The following is a 26,507-nucleotide window of genomic DNA, read 5'->3' on the forward strand; positions in this document are numbered from 1 at the left end:
AGACAGCTAGGAGCAGACAATTTGTACGTATATATTTATTTTAATATGGCAAAATTCGATGATAGGTACTGTTTGTCGAAAATTAACAAAAAAAAAATATGTCTGTAATTGTTGTCCCACCGAAACGGACAGAGAGTTAAGCCGATATATACCCTTAAAGGTATTATTCAGGTTTAGCCCCCCAACGATCGGTGTGTGAATAAAAATTAAGAATCCAAAACGAAACGGTTGCCGCATTGACGGACTGTGCCGACTGTGGGCGTCCGCGGTGGAGCGCCGCATCCCGACGGCCGGTCGCACATGGCAACGTCGCGATTACCGTTTTGCCGTTCTGCACCCCGACAACCAGCGAGACAGCGCGCGCACGGTGGCGGCGGCGTCGTCGTTCGCCCGCCACCACCTCATCCACCGACCACCACAAACTCATCGCGCACACACACACACGTCACATACACACACAGACGAACGCTACTCACCGCCGCCGTCGTTCATTTCGTACATTATCCCGCTCGTTGGTACTTGGTTTTTCGTTCGCCGAAATTTTCGCGGTCGTTATTACTGAATCAATCAATTGACGAACAACTGCCGGTCAGACGTCCGACGCAATCGATTTTTTTTTACCAAAAAGCTTTTTACATTTTTTACACAGTCCCGCACGGGGCAACTGAAAACCAATAGCCGACGACGACGCCGATACAATCATCATGTCCGACGTGTCCAAAGAAACGCTGAAGAAAGAGATCGCCGGTAATTATTGTGCACCATTCTATTATTGTGTGTTATGTCCTGAGACGATTTTTCGCAATTATTGTTTGTTTAGTTTTTCGTTTTCTCGTCTCAGTTTGATGAAAACGCGCGATCGTGTGGGGGTGCCGCCGTGCGTTTAAATCGTCGATCTCTCGATAAATCTGTTTTTGTTTTTCTTCGGATGCTTTTTTTTACCGGCCGTCGATTACGTGCTTTGTTCGTTCGTTTGCGACGATTTTATAACGTCAATCTCGAACTCTGTGCGCCGGCGGCTCGCGTTTCGACAGCGTGCCAATGGCGTCGCCGGTGTTTTAGATTTTTAGACTTTCGGCCCGACTGCTAAGCCGTTTAAACGGCAGTTTCGTGAAAATACAATTTTTACAGCCGATAAAGTCTTGTCATTTTCCGCGCGGGGGAATAAATTATTGTTATAATAAATTGATGTCTGCCGTCTTGCACCGCCAATGTCCGCTAGATGGCGTCCCATCTGGTCGTGGTGTAAACAAAAGCAGCGTCCCAAAAATTAAACTGTCGGCAGCGACGCTACCGTTCCTATTCCACGGATGAATATCGTAATAATATTCACTTCCACGACTAAGCTGCCGCCGCCGCCGCCGTTTTTGTCTTTCGGTTATTCTTGTTAAAATGATTTTTATCCCCAAATTTCGTAAACGAAAAAAAATTGCCAATGTCACCCATTATTAATTATGTTTTATTCATATTAATTTTATAGTTTGTTGAAAAGCATACTATGAAGAAAAAAACACTGTGATTTGTTGAATATGTTCAGTATTAGAGTAGAATTTCTTTTAAATTTATTTCTAAAAAGATATTTCGTATTTCATAATTATGATTTTTGTATTCATTTCAATATTAGAAAATGAAACAAATTAGATACAATCTATGAATGGGAAAGTTATTCAATATAACTATTTACATTTGAATCATATCTTATACCTATACTGTTATTATTTATTAGGTATCGGAACGAAGTGGTTCTAAATTATGACTGTTATTCATTCTAGTGCTTATTTACAGTATTTATAATGATTCAATTTTAAAATGATTTTTATTTTTAGCTCTCCTAAAATCAGCAGATTTGACAAAAACCTCTGCAAAGAAAATTAGACAAGAACTTGAAAAAAAATTGGACACAGATCTTGATGATCGGTAATATATTTCCCTTTTGATTATTAACTCAACTTCTTTACCAATAGTTATATGATTGTTATTTTGTATAGGAAAAAAGAAATTGACACATTAGTAATGGAAGCTATTAAAAAAGCTAAAGCCACCAAGAAAAATGGTAAAGGGGATAGTGATGATGAGAATGATGACGATGATGATGATGTTGAAAATGATGAGGAAGATGAAGATGATGAAGAAGAAGAAGTGAAACCAGCTAAAAAGGTGGCTGCTCCTAAGCGTAAGAAGGCTGATAGTAGTGATGAAAGTGCTGGTTCTGACGATGTAAGTAGTAATTCATCATAGGCAATGAATAGTTTTAATCATTTTAAATAATTCCTACAAATTTAATTTCATGTAGGATGACGGAGATAAAAATGACGGTGACTATAGTCCTAAAAAAGGAACCCCATCCAAAAAGAAAACCCCTGTGGCTAAACGAGGACGTAAGAAGAAGGATGATAGTGATAGCGATGAAGACTGGAAAGGAGCTAAAAAAGGAGCAAAAAAAACTGGGGTAAAAACTAAGAAATCTTAAGTTTAAAATTTTTTCTAATTAACAATTTATTTATTCTAGGCAAAACGAGGAGGTAATAGTGGTTACACAAAATCAGTAGCACTTAGCCCAGAACTGGCTTCTCTCATGGGATCTGAAGCTTTACCTCGTCACGAAGTTGTTAAAAAAATGTGGGCAATCATTAAAGAGAGAAACCTTTATGTAAGTCTTACAGTAATTCTAAGATTATAAATAAAATTATATTCCTAATTTACATATGTATTTTTAGGATCCAACTAACAAACAATATGCTATTTGCGATGATGATTTGATGAAAGTAATTGGAGTTAAACGTTTCAGAACTTTTGGTATGATGAAGTTCTTAAAAAATCATTTTATATCATAACTGTTTTGCTACAATAAAATGTTATGTATCCTACCCCCCCCCCCCCAATATCTTCATTTTTCTTAAAATTATGTTTACCTTTTGTGTTTCTTCAATATAATTGTGGAAATTCATGAAAATTTTTTTATTGATGAGAAACTATTTCTCAAGTATTATAATTTTTCATTCCTAAAAAAAATTTTTAACTAAATGGTCATGGCAAGCAATTTAAGTTTATGTCATTTTTGAGTGAAATGTATTTTTTTTTTACTTTTTTTTCATACTTTGCACACTTGCTAGGTGTAAATATCTAGCTATAAATGTTTGAATGTATAAACGTATTTGTAAACAATTATAACAAGCATTTTTGTGTTTTTAGAATACTTTTACAATAATTTTAAGATATTAATCTAAATCATAATTTTATTATAATTAATTTATAATTGAATAATAATAATTTAATGCCTATGATGTTGTTTCAATTTTTGAATTTTGTTAGACAATTGTTAGTGGGCCTTACTGTTGTTGTTGAGCACAAAAACTGTATATCATCATACTCAACAGCTGCATAAGGCGTGTTTTTAAATCTTATGGAGGAATAAGAAATTGACTGGTTTGTGTTGGTAGCTTTTTCACTCATTGTGTTACTGCCAACATCACATAATTTAGTTTGCACTTGAACTGATTTGTAGACATCTATAGTTTGTGCACTTCGAGTTGCTACTTTTGACGTTTTATTGATAGTGTCAATTACTTTCTTATTCATACATTTTTTTATTTCATTTTTATTACAGATGTTTTTATTTATTGCACTTGTGTTGTGAGGATAAAATGCTGTTTGCACTTGTGCATCCTTATATTTGTCCTTTTCGCTCATTCTATACATGCATAAACTATAAATATAGCATTCAATGAAGTTACACAATGTACTACTTACAGTTCATTGGAATTGTGTTGCACTTCTGCCATTTGTTCATATAAGTGGAAAAATGATAATAAATGTGTTTTAGACTTCATTAAGTTTAAGAAGTGATTCAAATAGCTGTGGAAATGTTATGCCTGTATTAAATATGTAATTTATAATATATTAAATTATAATGAAATAAATATTGATTACAAATTCTATATAACTACCATTATGGTACTAAGAACTTCAAAAAATGTATAATAAAGTTCAACCAGGTTGTGTTAAGAATGGTTTTGGATAAATTTTAGAACAAATGTTTTTAACCTGTAATAATTGTTGCAACATTACTTACTATGTTGGTTTAGTACCAAAATGTAGTACTGCTTGAATATTCGCAAAGCCAAACCATTTATCCAAATATTGTATTGTACCAACATTTTTATCATGTTTTATTAATGTTCCTTCAGTTTCTACTATCATAACCACACAATATCCATCTGCCTAATTAAATAACTAATTGATTACTATATCATTTTGAATATAATACCTAACATTTACAAATAAGTCCCTTCTATCATCTGTGCTGATTGAAGGTGAATGCCATTCACACATTGGATGTAACGGATATGTTTCAATTATTTTATGCAGTTCTTCACTATCAGTTAGAGTTGTATCTATGATCGAAATATTATCAATATCCTCACTAATATTAATTATCTAAAAATAACATGTTAAGGTAATATATTTTTTTTAATCACTATAATAAAAAATACTTCATTTGTCCATTGTTTCATGGTCGATATCAAACTACATGTAATGGTCAGATGATTCATTATTCCTCTAATTTCACACCAAATAACTGTTACATTATTGAGTTTTGGCTAAAAAATAACAAATTTGATTTCAACTTAATTTGAATGGCACTTATTTATGTAAAAAAACTGAAATTTCATATCAATAATAAAAATGAAATATACTTGGAATCTAACACTTACAAAAATTGTATCATCTGAATCCTCACCAAAGATTTTGGTATTTTTCATTTTTTTTATTTCTTTCAATGTTATTTTGAAATTTATAAGTAATGCGGGCAATTCAATTTTTAATTTATTTAAATCTTTTTTGATTTTTCTAAAAATGTAATTATGTTAATATTTAATGTGGATAATATACTTGTGTTGACATACTCTAAATTTTTCTGGTACTGTAGATAAAATACCAATACAGTTTTATATTCGTTCAGTTTTTTTGTTGTAACAGTTGCAAAATTTATCCGTATAACAAATATTGGAGCTAAAATCTCAGTGTACAATTTATAACATTGAAGTATCCATGCAGTTGTCATCATCACTTTCTTAATACTATCTTTTATCTGTTGATCGATGTTTTGTAGAAGCAAGTCAACAGCATTGGGAAGTGTATCTATCACTAAAAAAGTAGGAGGTAATTATTAGTAGATAATAGATACAGAACATTAAAACCTATTATTTTATAGATTATGAGAGAAATCTAGGAATAAATTGTTTTAACAATTATGTGTTTTTCTTCAGAACATAAATTTGTTCTATTTCCGACGTGGATTCTGATATAAAATTTAGATCTAATTTATGGAAGGACAGATTAAGGGCTTTTCGCTTATTTATTTTAAGAGGACGCAACACACACACACACGTGTTGTCTCAGTCTTATAAGTGCATAACATGGTAAATTTTACGCTCAGCAGATCACGCTTACCTCCGTTAGTTTAAAACTTAAAGTGAATTTCCTTCTCATAAAAATTAAGGGTAACATTATTATCAAGGGCTACTCATAGGCTTTAAAATTAAAATATTATAAAAATCCTATGAGAACCCCTCAATTACAATTTTACCTTTAATTTTTATAAGATTTTTTTCTTATTATATTATATTAGATATCATTGAATTCAAATTTAAAATGTCCATTACAGGAGGACGCGCCTTCCTACATAATTCATATTATCTATACTCATTACGTTAACCGTTAACCGGTGTATGATGATAAATAATATGTGTTGGATAAGCACGATGAGTCGATGACGAGGTAGGTGCAATGTACACTCGAAAGTCGATACCTGGTACAGCGGAACAATTAACCAGAATTTTTCTTTATTGATTTACGTACTATCCAACGTTTCTTCTCTAACATCTTTACGATCCATATTGTATAGCCAAATGCCACATACCAAGTTTGATATTTCTTTCAATTGATTTAATTTTAAAGATGGTAATTGGTTTTCATATTCTGATGATCTTGTTCGATTCAAAACGTTATTTAATGCTTCTGAAAGACGAAAGGTATCCATAGGATTAATACAATTGTAAAATATGTACCTATGTAAAGATTGCAATATAATATTAATATTTTATAAGTTGTAATAGGTTTTTGGTACTGTGTACAGTCATATTATATCGGATAACATTGAACTGAGTCCCTCAAATATTTTTGGGTTATCGGAGATGAGTCCGACCAATATTTTTAGGTTGTTCGAGTTGAGTCCCTTCAGCCTATTAGCGTTACCCAGAAGACACCACGTGAAGATTGGCTAAATAGTTTCCCAAAAAATGTGTGTGATTGTATTTTTTTAATCATAATAATAATTATAAGTATAAAGAGTTAATTAATTAAAAAATATTAAAAATAATTATTATTATGTATAACTGTATATATGTTCATTATTTTTTTTTTAATCATATAGGTAATAAATAATAATAAGAAGGTATAAAGAGTCAATTAAAAATCATAATTATGTGTAATATAATAATGTTAATAATTAAATAGTTGTTTGTAAGAATTTAAATGATATTACAGATTTTAAAAAGTCAAATCTGCCAATTTACCAACTTGAGATATCTACTTTTCTCAGAATCAGACTTGTATTTTTTAGACAGACCTAACTTCTGAATTGTACGCCTCCAACTTTGACCCAAATAGAATCGACCACCTTTTAATTTAACATCGGTCCAGACTTGTTTAATTGAATTGTGGATTCCATTTTCAAAATCTACATAAATTTCTGAAGGGCTAAATGGTAAGCTTATAGCCTTGTACAATAGTTAATAATATGTTGAAATGCTTTTACATAAATATTCGACTCTTTCGTGGGCACCAAAAAAAAAAAACAAGAGGAACAAATGAATCTTTATAGTAATTAGTAACCATGAATATGAATCGTAAAAAATTGGGTAAAGTATTTAGGACAGCTCTTAAACGTCCCGTCAATATATATATATATATTTTACACCACACGAAATATACATATTAATTTTTGTTGAAAATCCTACAATCGAATTTTCGAAATCATTCAAAACATAAAGTTCTCGTCATTATTTGTTAAATATTCATTGATTTTAATGCATTTTAAGTCTCATGAGTACTTTTAGGTAATTTTGGATGAAGCTGCGAAAGAGCATGATGAATGTTTTGTTTGATTAAAATTTAAAATAACGTCGTTTGTCGTGAGAGTTGAAATGTCACAATTTTTAAACTCATTATGTAAATCTTCGATGGCCGGACAGCTTTCCTTTTAACAGCGTTACTGATTTTCTGTCCTGCAGTAAGTACATTTTCGTCACACTGATAATGTCTATGTTCATTGAAGATTTTTGACGTAACATTATCAGAGGTTAATTTTAAAATAAAACTTACACGAGTTTTTACATGTCTACCGTTGAACCTCGCCTTGCAACATTTTGTGGAATTGAAACTTAAAACCTTTAATAATTTTTATTGTTTTTTGCACTCCATTTTTCAGTTGTAATAACTTGAAAATTATTGTAAAAGTATTGACTAATTTTGTGTTGCCGAAGTATTAGGCACGACTGACTGATTTTGAACGAGTACCTTTATACCACCGGGCTGTTGATGAATATCCGGTATAATATGATGCGCAAGGTTCAAGGTCACCGGCTTAACAAATAGTTATGACATTTTATCTATACGGACTCAATTCAAAAATATTAAGATGATACCCTGGACTCAATTCAAACACATCATAAAAGTAGCATGGACTCAATTCAATATCGTCGATATGTATCTACACCATTGTGATCTATGACCATTACCCCATCATAGACGTGTGCACACTTTTTTAGCTGGATGGACCAAACCAATTAAGATTTAGACGCTTCAAATACTTAAATGGATACTTTAAAGTATTTTATCAAATACATTTTTTAATATATTTAATTAATTATTATCATTTAAAAATTGTAATTAGGTAGTAATTATAATATCTATTAAAAATTTCATTGTTCCCAATGGCCGATGTCGCCGAGGGCTTATTCTTAATAAAAAAAAAAATAAAAATAACTAATAAAGTTTCATAATAAACATTTATCAGGTCGCAATATGTATTACGAGTACGGTATGACTCGCAGGGTGGACCATGACACACCTGGCGGCTGTCATATAGTATGCGGTCTACCGGTGAATTTACGAGTATAGTATGCGGTCTACCGGCGATTTACAAGTATAGTATGCGGTCTACCGCGAATAAATAAATTAAAAATATCATAATATTATAGTATAATTATTGTAGTAGTAATGTCTAGTAAAAAATTTGTGGTTGATTCGTCACTACTAATTATTGAATAAAAATCTTTTGCCAACATATTGGGTGTATAAAATATAATATGGTGTCGCGCAATAAATGACATACTGAGCTATTGAGCCAATACTTTTACAAAATATTGAAGTATTGTTATCTGTGTATAATGTAATTAAGATAAAGTATACCTATACCTATCTAAAAGATAGAAAAAGATTAAAGTGTATCTATTAGAAATAAAACCGGTAAAAACCGCAGGTAGACCGCATCCTACAGCGGCTGGTAGAACGCATTTGCCGGTAGACCGCATACTATATGACAGCCCACCTAGCCCATCCCATGTGCACGCCTATGAATTACCCTCTGGACCAGATGATACACTTACTATTTACTAACCAGAAATTTCTTGAATGAGTATTGGTGAAGTCGGATCTCCCATATAGTTGGATAAAATGATATACTGTATTATTTTCTGATAGTGCGTGCTCGTTGTGTGGACCGTCTGGTCCACGTTATCTAAAATGTCATTCAATAATGGTCTCATTTTTTTATCATTTTCTTCATTAATTTTATTTATGATAAATTCTGTGAATGTAATATTGTCAAAAGTATAGATATATGCAATGGTATAGGCAGTTAATTAGCTTATTGTATGTATACCTCTGTTTTTATAGTCGTGCTCAATGAGCAATTGCATTTTAATGCATAATAAAGTTGGGTCCTTGGGAACAGATAATCGCTGAATACATTGGTCTACAATTCTGTCCATTGTATTATTTAATGACTTTTTTTGTGAGTTCCTCGCGTTGGGATTTAACAACCAGCATTTAAACTACATTGTAATTATTAGAAACAATATAAAAGTGTAATATATAGGCACACATTTTATTTCTTTACATTTTGAAACTTATAAACTTAAATAGGTAGGTGTACCTACTTAGTTTTAGGCAATAATGATATGGATTACCTACCTAATTTGTACCGATCGTTTACGAAAATTAATTTATATTTTATTACCATTCATTCACCATTTCACCAATTATATAGTTTTTATATAGTTTTTTAGACGATGATTGCCGAAATAAATATTTGTTATTGGATAACTAGTTGGAAATTAATTCTAAAAAACTATTTAAAAAATTTTAAGACGAAAATGATATAATAAAAAACGTAAATAGCCCGAAATTCAAAATGACACCGGTGCATCTTTCGTATAGTTAGATAATTTGTACACCTATACGGCTATACATAATATTTATCAGATCTTCGTCGCTATACACAACCGTTTTTATTGCTTACTAACGAATATAAATAAAATTACACTTATTGTATATACATTTGATTAAATCTACGAATCTTAAATTTGATTATTCTGGTCGATGCATGTAATAGTTGATCACAGCGAACACTTACAAATACTGATGCTAATTCTTCGGAGACTTGCACTCCCAGTTCGAAACATCCTTGGATCACTTTCCGAATATATTTTTCTTCGGGCAACATAATGTTCACTAAATTATGTTAATGGTGTTGCCGAACAACGCGCCGCACACACCAAAATACAACCAGGTGATGGAAATTTTAAATGTTATATTATTATTTCCATAGCAACACGAATGCTTCAAAGAACATAAACAAAAAACAAAAAGAAATAACCAATATACTCAACACAAATCAATAGAAAATGACATAGTTCTTTTTGGTTATTGTTAAGAACAAAGTATAGGTAAGTACTTGAAGTACTTCATATTCATTTTTTTCCAAAGTAAATTAAAAAATAATATGACGGAAACCGTAGACCAAGCACTGTGGTGATTGGACCAGTACCTATCGAAAAATGGTGAGTTATTATTTTTAATTGAAAAATAATAAAAACTAAAGTATTCAGTATTTTAAATATTATTTTTATATATATATATATATATTAATATTATTATAAACAGACAAACAGTAAGCTATATTATATGTATTTAAATATCTTATATGATATATATATATATAAACACTACCTACTTATACTATTTATTGCTAATACATGGTGGCACTGAGAATAAATTATTTAAAAATAATGCTCATTGAACACCGACGTAAAAAAAATACACAGATCGGTTAGGTTAAACTTCAAAATCACCGAAAAGATCCCCTCACGTTTTAAATATAAAATAGGTGTATTATTTTTTAAGATATTTATTTAAAATAATGTGTCATTATTAATCATAATGCTAAATTTTACATTATTCACAAGTATCTACGTTAATACATTATATTGTTTAATGCAGTGGCGGCCTGGGTTCATTTTTTTTAGTCGGCTAGAATTTAAAAAGGCCTCTGACCAATAAGACTAATGGCAAATGTGCAAATGCAAATGGCTATGGGCCTTTTTACAGTTTTACATTTTTAAAGATACCTAATCATTTTGAAGTTCTACTACCCCCCCCCCCCCTCTTCCAAAAAAATGTATAATATGTTACTATTTTTGTAAGTACCTTATTTAGGTTTCAATTAACTTTACCCCTTTGGCTTTGGCATTATAAAAACAAATAACAAAATATCTATAATGTTACCTATTCAACATTGCTGTTGATGCATATACTATAATATTAATATTATATTATAGTATTTATTGCATGGTATTCATTATTTTTAAAATAACACAATACGACTATCTAACACGATTTAAGATAATATCTACAAACTAAGTTATTTATGAACATTTAAAATAATATAATCTCAATCGGGTAATGGCTCTGGCTGTAAGTGCCCATTTAGCCAAAGGCCCAGTCGGCGATCGCCGACTCGCCGACCTGGCCAGGCCGCCACTGGTTTAATGTAAACTTCAATGAATTTAAGTGGGCCTATTTAATTATAAAATTAGGTAAGTGTAAAAACGATTATATATTATAGTTTAGATACGATATGTTACAATGATTAGGTTTTAATGTATTTTTATAATAAAAAGAGTGTAACCAGAATATCCTGTGCAATATAATATATATATCGATGTATTATATTATGATTCATTTAACGTAAGACAGTCACAATTTTTTTTTCATAATTTTATTTCATTAAAAAAAAAAACATTTTTTGAATAAAATATATTTTTAATTTTTTTTTAGTTATTATTTTTAATACCTTATTTAAAGTTATCATGAACGGAGTGGTACCTGTTACGCGTAACCCACAAAATGTTGGTAAACTAGCTATTTCACTCAAAAATACGTACTTAAATATGTATAAGTTATAAATATCAATCAATAAATTACTTGTCCGAAATCCTACTAATATTTTGATTCGAAACATGAAATTAAAAATGCATGTTGTCACTGAGAGTAGTAAAAAATATTTTATTTTTTTTTCAAAAATGTTTGCTTTTAATGACTATTCACATTTCGCGAAAGAAATATTTTCAATGACGTTCGTGTTTTCTGAAATAATGAGTGTCTTATGTTAAATGTAATATACACCCCGTATTAGGCGTATTAAATTATGTATTTTTAAGTTTATTAATCAAATTATGTTCGACATAATATAATGAGATCATATACTTATTATTACGAAATCGACTGCAGCGTCTATATAATAATAATGTTATTTCTTATTTGTCGCATGATTGTTATTGGCATTGTGATGTGATTTGATTCTTGTTGATTATTAATTATTGTTTATTAGTTTATATTTTAGTACCTACGTAATACACGATTACAATATTATCGAACAAAAAAATGCTGCAGGGGTTGTTGTCGATGCTGAAACGGTTGCGTTCGTCACCGGACAAGGAGCTTCGCATCCTGCTGCTGGGGCTGGACAATGCTGGGAAGACGACTCTGATGAAGAAACTCGCGTCAGAAGACGTATCGCACATAACGCCCACCCAGGGTTTCAACATAAAGTCTGTGCAGGCGGATGGCATGAAACTGAACGTGTGGGACATTGGCGGGCAGCGCAAGATAAGACCGTATTGGCGCAACTATTTCGAGTTCACTGACATACTTGTAAGTACCAATAATAAAAATAACACGTTTAGGTACTGTATCATCACGAGTTGGAAATCACTTAGGTGTAAGTATTGACGTGATGAGAGCTGTTTTTTGAAGTCCGCGTCTCAACTGAATTCGGTGGGTGGGTCCCGGCTGGCCAGAATTTCAAGACTGTAGGTATAGATCAGTGAGTTTGTTGTAATAAACTAATTAATAAGTACTTGATAACTTTTACAAATGCATTAAATTTAACTTAAGTATGGTACAAATGTACAATCAATACAAATGTAGTTTATAATATATTACTATAGGTAGATATTTTTAGTTATGACCCATAACAAAAATAATGACTAATGAGTTATATTAGTTATAACATTGATTTTATAATAGACTATTATAAAATCAATGGTTATAATATTATAATTCTAAGATCTATTCTATTAAACGGCCTTTATTATTATAGTAGGGCTCGGATTTCAATGCATTTGCATCTTTTTTTTGGGATATCTTACGCGATGCTTTCCAAGCTACAAATATGTTTGAAGTACTTCGCAATCTAACCACAATAATTTTTTGGGGCATTTTTTTGCTTTTTTTGAGTATTTTTTGACGTTTTTAATACATTTTTTAATTTTTTAGTACATTTTTGACCTATTTGTCGTATTATGACTAAAAAACTTGACCTCATTGAAATATAAGTACTACATATAGTAATATAGTACTACGTAATAAAAATTATTTTCATTTTGAACTATTTTAACTAATTTAACATCAGGTTTTCCGGTTTTTACAACCTTTATGTCACACCATCCAATTAGCCGATATTATTGCACACAACTAAACTTTTATCGGCTTATTTTCTTATCGAGCGATTATATTATATCGGTGATGTGCGTTTAATAAATAATGCATTTTTTGATATTTTTAGGGCATTTTTTAGAGTTTTTAGGTCATAAATGCATTTTTTTGATATTTTTAGGGCATTTAAATCCGAGCTCTAATTATTAGTATCTACTATTACATTTATATATTTAGTCCAAATTCGGCACATTTTAGCGAGCATAATAATTATGTTGATATTTGTATTATATTTAAGTTTTAGGTATGTAATTTTTAATTAATTAATTATACATAAAAAGTGATTCGAAATGTTATCATGTAATATAATACATTTCAATAAATATTTGTTTTGATTCGTGTTACAGATTTATGTAGTAGACAGCGCAGACAGAAAACGTGTAGACGAAACAGGATTCGAATTGAACGAACTGCTCAACGACGACAAACTACTCGGTGTTCCGGTGTTGGTATATGCCAACAAACAAGATTTGGCACTGGCGGCAAAAGCTTCAGAAATAGCCCAAGAACTAAACTTGCATCTAATTCGTGATCGGCCGTGGCAAATACAGGCATGTTCAGGTATACGCGGGGAAGGCATCAAAGTAAGTCATTGTGATGTATAGTATAGGTATAATTGTATTTTGGTGAGAAGGATGAGGTACCAAGAAGAGACGAATATTAAAATAAAAATTTAATAACACATAAAAATCAAATATCTTAATTTCATGCCTGCATATATTATTAAAAAACTACCATTACTATAATAATATTAAAATAATTTAATTTTCAATAGAAATATTTCATCCAGGTTTTTATTTTGTACCTATAAGTCGGAAAAATGTCTTTAGCGAGATGTTAATGATAATGTTAAAGCAATTTTGAATGCCGAAAAAATGGATACTTAAAAAGATACCACAAATTTAAGAGGCTAATTTAAAATGTTGAGAGGCTAAGCCCCTTCCTGATGTGTGTCTACGATTATAGATTAAAATTGATAACAATATAATTACCTACAATATAATATTATAATCTGTTATTATATTATGTGGATATGATTATTATTTTTTTTAGGAAGGATTGGAATGGATCAGTCAAAATGTAAAAAAGAAGTAATGATGTTAATTTAATGAATATTTTGTTCATACTCATTACTATAGTTTGTTTTATAGGTACATGAAATAATTACTAATAATTAGTGTAATATTTTATTATCATAATATTTTTTTAAACATGTAAAATATATAAAAAATAATAATATAATATATAACTAAAATATGCGCTTTCACTTATATATTATATAATTATATATACTTATATATTCTTAATAATATATACTTTACGTCTATACAATATAATAAGTTAATTAAATTATATAATAATCTATTACTATGTATGCCTAGTGCCTATAACCTAAGACTCTTGTAACTGAATATGTTACTGATGAAAGACGAATGTTTTAAAATTAAAATTAAATAATTATTTAACTTCTCTGAAGTCAATAAATCTTGGTAAAACGTCAAAACAATATTAATTACTATAATTTGATTTATTTTAACATTTCACAAAGATGATGCATCGGTATAGGTAGGTAGGTACCTGCTTATGTATCGCAAAATAACTACGCAATGAGGTCGTCATATTATATGTATTTTGGTATATACGTGCATTTATTTTGTATAGCATTTTATGTCAGCTAGTTCGTTTTTAAAACACATTCAAAATTTAAACGAAAGAGTTTTGACTGTGTATAATAGAATGATTCATTAATCGTTTATCGACATAATTAGTATTCATTTTATCTCTTGGTAAAATATTGTTATGAATATTATGATTGTCACTAACAATGAGTGTATCACTATATTAAATCGAAAACAATTTTGATTTAGTAACTACCTACCTATTATATTTATATCGTTGTGCTGTAGAAAAACATCAAAAAACAACTGTACCTACCTACACAAATAATTTAAGCATATATTGTAGAAAACTAATTACAATATTAAGTAGGTATTCTTTTTTTGAAACTTTATAAATTGATGTACCAATATACACTTAATCTATAATATATTATATGTTTTAGCTTTTTTGTCATTAGGACGGTGTATTATCAACAAACGTGCTTGCATCTAGTCCGATAGACATAATTATTTTATGAAACTGTATTATGAATGTATCATTTGAATCCATCTACACTTCCATAAGGTCCCCTATTAAAATATCTCGGGATGGTAAAATACCTATATAAAGTGAATAATTGCAGTTTTGTTCGGCGAAAAAACCTTATCTACCTATCAGTAAATTGTATGCTAAAAATAATTTAGTAAATGTAAACATATTACATACATATATATATATAAAAAGATTATAAAACAAAATTAAGGTAGTATATCAATGGTGGCTTAAACTAGGTTTAAATACCCGAGTACCTAGTGTACACCCCGTTTAGAGTTAAAATACATATTATATGAATTATAAAATGTTCAAAAACCGAAATTGATGAAACAGCCTTTGAAAATATGCATATTATGTATATCCGCAATTATTGATAGTTTTTTGTTGTTGTTTATTTTTACACTCTTAGAGTTCGTTGTGGAAATATTCAGTCGTGGCTTTCAAATCTTCTTCGTGGAATTCTTGGCAATTTGCCGAATATTTTGTCTAAACAATACATGAAATTATTAATCTTGGCGTTGGCGATGAAAACAAAAATCGTAATTTTATTGATAACAAAAAAAAACAACTTACCGAACAGTTGTGGTCTTCGGTTGCAGCGTTGTAAAGTTTCCAGAACGGCGTTCCCGTCTTTCCGGACAGGAACCACGAAGCGATTAAACTGTGGAACAAAATATAAGTCATAATCATAAACTAGCAATTTTGTAGTTATTAATTAATTTATGTTGATTATATTAATATCCCAGACAGAAAATGGAACAATGATAATAAATATTTTAAACTACATTTTAAAAATACTTTCTGTTTCAAATGCTGTCTGAAATTATACATTTTGTAACCTATAAATGAATCGTAAATTATGATATTATATTCAAAAACAGCCATAGTTAATTGTATATGTATCATATTTGATATGAGTTAACACTACATTGAATTAAACATCATATACTCGTACTTATATAAGTTATAACGTATTATATATTTGCTTAATAGACTGGGGAGAACCCGTTTGGGCGCAGTATAGTACATAATTTACCTGAAAATTGTTAACACGTTTGGGCGCATATAATGAAAACACTTTTGGGCACAATAGGTATTAACGGGTGGTGCAGCTTATGCCTCATCTGCGGAAACTTGAAAACTATTTTTTTATTCAAGTATGTTATTGCCTTATTGGCATGGTGGCAAAAATAGTAGTGAATACTAAATAGTGATAAATTGTAAAATAGGAATGCATAATCGAAAGTATATTAAAAATTAATCTAATCTAATAAGTACTTAATCGTTTGATTTGTAGACCAAAATATTATTGAAAAATACCACACCAAATAAAGCTATAGATATTTATCTACTAGTACAGATACCGAGGATGCCGTTTTTTTATTTTTGGAAGACTATTGAGCCAACCTCCTCGCGGTGTCTTCTGGGTAACGCTAATAGGCTCAGATTTAGTAAAATATGTTAATATATGAAAAGAAATAAATGCGCCCAAACGTACTTTTATAAAGGGAAATATTACGCCCAAACGTGTTATGGATTTACGCCTTAAAGTGTTCTGTTTTGAGTAAATGCACCCAAACGTATTTCCCCCAAAGGCTTATAGCCCAAATGGGTATCAAAAATAATACCTACCAAGGTACTTTGTCCATAGTTTATATTAACACTGTGTTTATGATCAATAATAATATATATAGTAGGTATAGTATATTAATACGAATAATATGTACGCAATTTGTTGCAGTATTCCTAACATATTTTTTAATTGTGATACGGGTGTAAAAATTATTTTTAATATTATGGTTAAATGTTTAATAACTCGAAAATAATATATTTATGGACTGTTTTATACGTTAACTATACGTGTTAAAAATATATATTTAGGTTAACCAACACATACCTGGACAGTTTTGTAACACCTGGTTTGAGTCCTGTTTTGCTGTCTGGATATTGGCCTTTGCGGTTGATGCTGCACACCAAGTAACGATCACATTCTGGTTTTTTGCCCACGAATCTGTACACTCTCCACACCCTGAGTATCGGGTCAATTAGCTCGTGATTCAACAGCTCTGATAGCTTCTCCTCAATTTCCTTGGAAGTTAAATGCTGCAAGCTCAATCCTTTGCTTTGGCCCAACCTAAACACATCCTACACGAACAAGCAAACATACACGTAAAGATACGTACTTATAATGACATCTCATAACGCCTGTCTGATTTCATACGACTAAAACGTATTGTACGTACTTGTAAATATGCTATCGCTGGTTTAATGTACGTAGCAGAATTGACTTTGAGTCCAAACTGTCGTTTAAACACCGCGTCGGCCAGGAAGCTCAGTGATTCTGCTGGCCGTGCTGAGTCAAACTGTGCTGCCTTAGAATAACCTTGAGACTTTAAGAATCCATTCATGATGAACTGTGTCGTCGACAAATATCTGTAAAACATGAGATTATATAGTTATTAGTTATACCTATATGAGTACTCTAACAAATAACTTAAACCACCTAATGCAGTTTTAAATAAAAACCATGTTTTGTTCATGTATATATAATATATTATATATAATTATATACATTTATCATTTTCTGATTTTATATTGTAAAATGTATTGTATGAAGTTAGGTGGGCTTAGGTAGGTAGACGCTATAAAATATTATCATCATCATATCGTCGTGTGGATCTGGACTGACGCCATTAATAAAAGGTAGGTATAGCTTCTATCTATATTTATGTCTGGAGACATCGTCACCGGCACACACATAACAAAATTGATTTTTGGTAGTGAATCCAAGATGCTAATCTTATTTTATTTACACTTAAGTATTAAAGTTACGCACGCATATTGACTAATTAAAATAAATATCGAGAAAAATATTTACTGCCACCGAGTATCATATATTAATATTTTATTCATAAAATATAGAACATTGTTGGTAAATGCATAATTAGTCACCTAAAATTAAATTAAATTTCCTATATTTCAGTTTCATGAACCAATATAATTATATTATGTGTAACGTATAGCGAGGTAAATATGCTTTCATCAAGTGAAAATAAAATTGGCCCAGAAAAAAGCTACGCTCTACTGCAGGCGACTTTAACATTTCTCCTGCAGAGCGTCGCATTTGTCAGCTAACTCAGCTAACTGTTAATAATATCGGGAAACGCAATCAATTCGAATCTATAATAACATAATAATGTTGCATTATATATCAAAATTTACAGCTATGCTTCACCTTGAAAAAAAAATCATACGTAGGGACATTGACATATATTATAGTGTCTACATGGGCGTATTTTACAATAAATTCCACAGCGTTATATTATTATTATTTTAAAACTACGTATTATAACACGATACTATAATATAATGTAATATAGGTCCAACGAAACGAGGAGGTGCAGCTTGTATGTTAGTAAAAAAAAAATAATAAAAAAAAATAAATAAACAAGCAGTTAGTTGTTATGGTTGTGTATATAATAATATGTAGAAGCATGTTCAGATGTACTGAAGTAAGTGGACATGTTGTTGATATTTATATTTTCTATATATAGGTATGAGATAATTTATGTTATTATTAAATTGTTTGGCCGCGACGTGAACATTAGATTATTTTTGGTCTCCATAAGTGTTCAATGAACTGTAATGCAGAATATAATATATTGTAGGTATATAATATATATTTTATATTCATGCACATTGCACGTAGACACTGCAGAAATCTCGCACGCATTCATAATTAAAACGGTGCGTTATAGAGTATAACTTAATTATTGCCCGGCTTAAACATTCGATAATTCAAAAAATCGTACTTAGATTGAATCGGAACGAGTAGGCATATTTGAAGCGAGTTGCAGTAGGTACTTAAATGTTTCAATCCATGGCATCATAGTATAATCAATGTTACGTTAAAATAATATGTTCCTATTATTCTGGAGGGTAGTGGCGTATATAGAAATAATTTTCGGGGTGGGCAACAATATTAGGTATAAAGCAACTAACAAATGATCTAGCATCTAGAGGTTTCTATATAATTAACAGTTAAAACTGTAATTTCTGGGGGGGGGGCTACAATTCACTAGTTAGGTGAACCCCATTATACATATACGCCACTGCTGGATGGGCGGATATCAGTGACCGAGGTAAGATATTAGCAATTATTATTTATTCACATGAATAAAATGGGCGGTATGTTTGAATCCCGGTAATACAGTTTTTAAGATAATTTTTTATTACACATCTGCGATTAAAATTAAAATTCAACGGTTCATTATAGCAACAATAGTTAAACATAAAAAGTTCAAATAATTGCTAGCGAAAATATCAATGCATAGAATGGTATATGGTATAAATTATAAGCATTACTACACATTTTGCATAATATATTGTTTTTCTGTTAAATGTTACTTGTGATGCAACAATGAAAATATATTATTGTAGGTACTACGAAAATATTATTTTTAAAACCATTTCCCGTATGACCTTGACCCAAGAATACTAAGTATTTTGCGTTGGTTAAGATCAGAACAACTGTTTATTTTACACGGATAACTGTAAACTTTCTACGAGCGGTTAACACACGCACCTATACCATATATTTGGAATAACATTGCGCAGTATTAATAAAATACAGTGTACAATATATATCAATGTTAAGGTCGTATACTAAACGATGAAGTTTTAGTGTTACATATTTTATTTTAAGAATGTAATTAAGTTGATTTTTATAAAATCTTTGAATGTAAATTTCATATTGATATTTGATAATGTGGTTTGTGAACTTGGATATTATAGTACAATAATGAGTAATGACTGACAAATAACTTACATTACATACTATTGTGTACTTACGATGTACTCACCTAAATAATTATGAGTAGGCATAAGATAATAAGATAGCACGAGAAACACTGAAGTGTACAATTTAGAAAATATGTAAGAAACATTACCATCCGACGTTACAGTAAAATTTCTTAGAATAGTCCATTACCTCTTATAGATGTACAATTTAAATTGCCAATATTTTAAGGATGTTATATAATTCCGTTTACATAATTAAATTCTACGCTATATTAATAATATACAAAGTATATTAATATATGTACTGGAACCGGCTACACGTGTAGTATAACGTACGTTATACCGTAAAACGATTTTTTTTTGTAAATAATTGTATATTATGTACCGCTGTAGTTGTATATTATTATTATAGATATAGCAGTGGGCAACGAACTCTACGAGCAAAACCAGTTACGTTCATTTGAAACAAGGCGTGTTCGTCGAGTTACGATGATATTATTATTATATACCCACGCTATGAGTTATTATATCTATATTTAAATGCATGTGCACAATTCCACAATGTACATACAAGTAGTTGGCCACGTGTACCGGGTATGAGGTTATTACCTGGCCTGTGTGTTCGGGTCTGATACGTGTTTCATCCATTCGGCGACGAAGCTGGTCAGACTTCTGACCCACCGCCGTCTGAACGTGGAGTTTTCCATGGACTCGAATATCTTGTCTACTTGGAAATGACCGTCCTTGTCGATGAACAGCTTCAGGATGCTGCCCAGGCCGCTGTTTTTCCACAGGGTCATGCCCAGCTCACTGTTTTTGAAATGTTCCCAGTACACGTACGCGCTGCTCAGAAACGGCGGCAAGAAGGTCGAAGCTCTGGCATGTCGCTCGTGCTCTTCAAAATCCTCAACTTCTGGATCATCGGAATGTTTGTGACCGCCACTGAAAGCGTTCACCAACACCGGAAGTACGTTCATGAAACCCTCGATGGACGAACCCTGGAGGCCGCCCGCGCCCGCCGTCGATGACATGAAACCTAAAAAAATAACCAGCAAAAAAATGTTTTTTTTTTATTTCATTCCAAATATTTAGGAATTTTAAATATTATTATCATGCACATTTATTGGTACCTATCCCCCAGCTTCAAGAAAATGCGCACGCGGAACCGTCAGAATATTGACATTATATATAACATTGTGCGTATATTACAAAGTTAAGTATCAAGTAAAAATTATTGGATTTAAATTTTTTTATTCATATTTTTCAAAACAAAATTACGTCGGTGTATAATATATTTTGATGATAGCCGCGAGAATTCAATACTCACATTCTATATCTATAATATACCTACCGATTATAATAGTCATGATTTGATATGATATAGTAAAAAAAATGTTATGATATGATTTAGTTTCTTTTGTTAATGATTTGAGTATGAAATCTTTTATAACTATTTTCAAAAAATAAAGGTACTTAATTCAATACATGGAATTGGAGAATAATACACCATCATACATATTAATAATATAATTACAAACCAATCGTAACTGATAAAAAAAAAATTACATTTAATAAACCGGATTAATATCGAGTTTTTGTTTTATTTTATAATAAGTAATAAGACTAAAATGATCGATAAAGTTCGTAAAAAATAAGATTAAACAAGCTGTTGCGTAGTTCCAAACAGGTTATTATATTATATCGATACGGTTAATTTACCGTTGAACCGTCCGACTAATGCGGAATTTTTTGCACGTAAACTATGGGTCGTGTGTTCATGTATATAGTTGTACAGCTTGCCAACTACGGTGGAATATAAATGCGTGGCCCCAACAACCGTTGGGACTAAACACCACATTGGTAAAATAGAAATAACGACATTATTCGCACACTTAAATACATCAAGTATAATTATATAGAATAATATTATATCATTCATCATAGAATCAATCATGAACTTTCTAGAAATGAGAAAAATATTATCAGTGGAACAAAATCATCTTTGCGGTTTTATGACCAGTACCGCTTGACGATACGGTATTATAGTCATCAATAGATACCTACTGTATGAGGGATCGGGCACCATTGAGTGATAAATAGGCCAATTAAAAAAAAAAAAGAGCCGCAAAGGTGAAGATAAAAAACTATGGCTGAACAATAATATCGTATTGGGCAGTTAATAAAGTCGATAAGTAGAGCTACAGACCTACAGTGATTGTCTCAATCGCATTAACATTAAATTGTATCTAGGTTTATAATATGATCGTAATTAACATCTTATGTTGGTAGTTATATATACTTTAATAATTTAGTGACGTTTTTGTTGTAGATTGAATGAATGTTTTCCCGAAAATGTCCATTAGACAATAGTATTCGATTTATAAAATGGACAGTCAATGGTAAATTATTTAAAAAACAATAGGTAGTTTGTTACCACAAAGTTTTTTAGTTTGTAAAGCAATACGTTGTAATGTTGTATACGAAAAATGATATAAAATAACATAGTTGATAAAAAACCAAAACTATTTTTTTTTACATTTATAGATATTAATGGCAGAAATAATGGTGAATTAAGCATTGTTCAAATTATAGTAGTATATAGTATATTTTCATTTGAAGCATTTCAACTTTCACACATCATGAAATTTACTGGTAGCTAAATGTATCCAAAGAAACAGCATGCGATTTAAAAAATGTATACAGCTATGTTCCAGAACAAGTATTTTTAAAAAACGAAAACTATTTGGAAAAATTGCTAAATGATATACATTTCTGAGTTGGTTAAGAAGTTTTTGAAAAAATAGTAAAGGAAAACTTCGATTTGACATTTTGACCGTGTTTAAACTTCTCGAGCATCCATAGAATAATGCTAAGATGCCAAACAATTTATATTATTATTGAAAACAAATTCAAGAAGTTCATTCTATGCAGTAGAAGGGGCACCCTCTGAATCAATGTTGTATAAAAAAAAAACGAATCTCTTCTGCCACCACTATTATAGTTCATGTTAGAATATACTATACGTTACACAAAATTATTGGCACTAATCATATATTAACAACCTACAAGTACTTAAATAATTTTGGATTAGTAAAAAAAAATGCAAGTGTTAATACGTAATGAGGTGAAATACTATCTAATTTAATGTGCATAACAAATGAGAAGAAACACCAGAGCGATCATCTACCGAAAGCTTTAAAATAAGTAACTATGTTTATATAATGTTCATTTTATTTTATTTTATTTACAAATCAGTGATTATTATAAGACCCATCGCAAGTTGCATAATATTTATTATAATCATAAAGTTAAAACCATAAAATATTAAAGAATAATATACTCGTATAATTGTATAAAATGTATCGGCTAAAATATAGCCCTCCACTTTATATTATAACATCTAACTCTTCGTGTAAGTTGCAATATCATTTTAAAGTTCAAAACGAGATGGAGGGCTATATTTTGCGACTTACACGAAGAATTAGATGTTATAATATAAAGTATTGTACATTTGTTTGTACCTATATCATAATAATATTTGTAATTGATTAACGTGTAGGTACTAGGTTTTTTAGTTTTTTTCAATAAGTGATATAAAAACGTCTATTCATACGTTAATCAATTATAAATATTATTATAATATAGGTACGAACAAATGTACAATACATTATATTATAACGTCTATCTCTATAAACTATCGGTTAACGCTGTTATAGAATGTGTGTCAAGTGTTCTAAAAATAACCGAGTAACCTAGTTGAAAAAAAATCTAAATGTAGTGTTAAAATAATAGCATAAATCACGGTTCCACGGTTCGTTGACATCTGCAGACTGCAGTCAGACCAAAAAATTATACGGAATACCAGACGATTAACTCAAGAATAGCTGCTTTTAGGTGTACTATTCACAGTTATAATTCATAGTGCCTCAGAGTATATTATCATTGTATCGTTTGGCATATTATACTCGACACAGTCTTAACTCCTAAGCATATAAAACAATTCTGAAGTTTCATTAACAAAATACTTTATATTTTCTCCACTGTATAGAAAAACAATGAACCACATATATTATGTTTTATAGTTTTATTTATTAAGATAAATTCTAATGTAGCAATGCAAGTACTATTTATAGAGCAAACAAAATTTGAACGATAAGTAAAATTAAATTATGTAATTAAAAAAATAAAAATGTATTAACGAAGTGGCTTTGATAACGTAGTTATATTATCGGTTGCTCGATGTGAAATCAGTAAAATAGTAGGCAGTTTACCTATAGTCGTTATTGGTTAACTCGTCGAGATTTCAAATAATTCAAGTATTAAACACATTAATTCTAATAATTTATTGATTTTTTACCGTGCGTTTCAATTGTACTGGTGAAATTGATCGTTTTAGTATTTTTGTGACTCACCTGTCACCACAAAGATTATACCTTTACGGTTATACACATACATTATGCGGAGTATATACATATCGTGTTATAAACGATTATTAATATAATTCATTGTAACTATACAACTGTTATATTATTATGTCAAGTCCGGTTTACAATTATTTTAAGCGATCTATTTGACAACTTGTATAGGTACGTCATATTGTTATTTCCGTTGCATTATAAATAAGAGGTCACCGTTCTCAATACGGGTGCTCATAATAAATTCACGTGATGAATGATCAAGAAATGCCTGCAGCAGTCGCCATCACCATTATAGTTAACAAAGTTTCAATCCTTTGGGCTAACATTTTGAAACGTGACGTGAAAATATAAAACCATGTATGAACTCAAGAATTGTCGACCAATGACTAAATACACGATTAAAAATGATATAATGCAGTAAAAGAGTGTGCTTATCTTTATTACTATTAAGTCACGATAAGAGCGCATATACGTCAAGATAGCCGTAGAGCATTGTGGATATCAAACTTTATTAACACTTATAATATTTTATGATAAAATAGGTATTCGTTTATTTTTTTATCATTAATCACGCGAAGTTTACCAGTTTACAAAAGTAATACACCATTATAGATTGCGCAAATAAGCGAACTTGATCATTAAATGCGTATAAATTACAAGGTGTTTTAAGATAATCACAGATGAACCAAATTGGTGGAGCTTGATTCACAGTTGTTTCTTTAAGTATTTCTTCTTATATTTATGTATAATGTTTATAAAATTATAACTGACTGATCTTATCCGTGACAAATTAAATATTATTAATGGATTTGCCCTGTTTTAAACTCCGTTAAATGTAAACTAAACAAATTATGTTTACCATTTGACCGAATACAAGTTACAGGTCTAAAATTGTATACAGTCATAATAACTGTAATTTTATTTCATGTATGTAACCAAAGGCAACCTTAAACAAACAAAAAAAATATTTGTTTTTCGTGAGCCAATAAATCCCCATGTAAAAAGTCTCTCTTTAAAATTAAAAAAATTGGCTCTGAGGTGCACTTTTCAGAACCAAAAGTGCGACACACACATGTTGCTTCTTATTAATACCTAATACAGATAATACAATTTATATAGTCATCATATCAGTTTAAATAAAATACAAAAAAAAAAATTAATTATTACTGAATAAAAAAAAGTTGTTAGTTGCTCAGTATCGGTCAAGTTTAAAATTCACCACTACAGACGTATGTATTTATACTTGAGACGATTGTGTGTAGGTTGATACGTAGGTTGGGAATATAATAATATAGTAATAGTGCAATGAGAAATTATGTGGTCGCCGTATTGCAACGCATAATATACAATGTTACACTAATACCATTGAGTTTATACTCAATGCTTATACCTATACACCAGAGACGGACTTACCGGAAGCCAAGTCGATCATTGAGCTCCAATCCACGCCGGGCCCGTTATCGTTGCCGGACGATGACTTGTCCGCAGCTGAACCACCGGCGAACATGCCGACGAGCTGTCCGATCACCTGTGGGTCGACGGAACCCTTAGCGGCCGCCAGACCGGATACGATTGATCCCAGCCCAGACTTGGCGCCCTCCGTCTGCATGAAGGACTGGAGCACGGATCCCAATCCGGCCCCGCCGCCCTGTCCGCTGGCCAGCGAGTCTTGCAGCAGCGACTTGGCCGCTTCCAAGAACGGGTTTTCTTCGCCATCGTCAACTCCGTTGCTGTCCACCGAAGACGTGACCGAGGGCCCGACCAGCAGCAGGACCAGCAACAGCGCGGCGTTGAACGGTAACCGGGTCATGACGATGGATGAAAATCGTACGCGATGAAGGATTGGAAAATGAAATGCAATACACTGCTTGACGGAATAATATTACGAATGCAAAATGGTGGTAATTCTATATAGACTTGTAAAGAACCGTTTTCACATAGTCGGCACGGAGGACATCTATGACGAGCTAAGCGATGCGGAAGACTGTGACGATGCGATGTGACCGAATGGCT

General features: G+C 31.0%; 4 protein-coding genes across 5 annotated transcripts; 2 read left to right on the plus strand and 2 right to left on the minus strand.

The window, feature by feature from the left end:
- The first annotated feature begins 437 nt into the window (after nt 1-437).
- On the plus strand, nt 438-3,281 carry Non2 (upstream activation factor subunit spp27 homolog Non2). The gene is made up of 6 exons (XM_015517280.2): nt 438-747; nt 1,827-1,917; nt 1,989-2,217; nt 2,294-2,449; nt 2,510-2,650; nt 2,718-3,281. The coding sequence occupies exons 1-6, from the start codon at nt 705-707 to the stop codon at nt 2,832-2,834; spliced, it is 777 nt and encodes a 258-aa protein (XP_015372766.2). The 5' UTR covers nt 438-704; the 3' UTR covers nt 2,835-3,281.
- LOC107162631 (cilia- and flagella-associated protein 206) lies at nt 2,863-9,826 on the minus strand. The gene is made up of 11 exons (XM_015509655.2): nt 9,701-9,826; nt 8,948-9,119; nt 8,684-8,872; nt 5,863-6,021; nt 4,908-5,148; nt 4,716-4,851; nt 4,494-4,601; nt 4,279-4,437; nt 4,073-4,221; nt 3,751-3,855; nt 2,863-3,691 (listed from the first exon to the last, which is right to left on the minus strand). Exons 1-11 carry the CDS (start codon nt 9,788-9,790, stop codon nt 3,292-3,294), a joined length of 1,908 nt encoding a protein of 635 aa, XP_015365141.2. The 5' UTR covers nt 9,791-9,826; the 3' UTR covers nt 2,863-3,291.
- On the plus strand, nt 9,791-14,635 carry LOC107163003 (ADP-ribosylation factor-like protein 3). 2 transcript variants are annotated; one of them, XM_089225046.1, is made up of 4 exons: nt 9,791-10,127; nt 11,957-12,279; nt 13,470-13,706; nt 14,176-14,635. In XM_089225046.1, exons 2-4 carry the CDS (start codon nt 12,010-12,012, stop codon nt 14,215-14,217), a joined length of 549 nt encoding a protein of 182 aa, XP_089081172.1. In that variant the 5' UTR covers nt 9,791-10,127; nt 11,957-12,009; the 3' UTR covers nt 14,218-14,635. The 2 variants fall into 2 exon arrangements, with proteins under 2 accessions (XP_089081172.1, XP_015365815.1); XM_015510329.2 differs by having other exon boundaries at nt 12,019-12,279.
- LOC107167029 (uncharacterized) lies at nt 14,294-26,507 on the minus strand. The gene is made up of 6 exons (XM_015515945.2): nt 25,908-26,507; nt 20,686-21,112; nt 17,520-17,709; nt 17,174-17,421; nt 15,850-15,937; nt 14,294-15,762 (listed from the first exon to the last, which is right to left on the minus strand). The coding sequence occupies exons 1-6, from the start codon at nt 26,302-26,304 to the stop codon at nt 15,682-15,684; spliced, it is 1,431 nt and encodes a 476-aa protein (XP_015371431.2). The 5' UTR covers nt 26,305-26,507; the 3' UTR covers nt 14,294-15,681.

Source organism: Diuraphis noxia, unplaced genomic scaffold (assembly GCF_037042655.1).
Source record: "Diuraphis noxia isolate RWA-SAM2 unplaced genomic scaffold, SU_Dnox_SAM2 contig0003, whole genome shotgun sequence".
Taxonomy (NCBI): Eukaryota; Metazoa; Arthropoda; class Insecta; order Hemiptera; family Aphididae; genus Diuraphis; species Diuraphis noxia.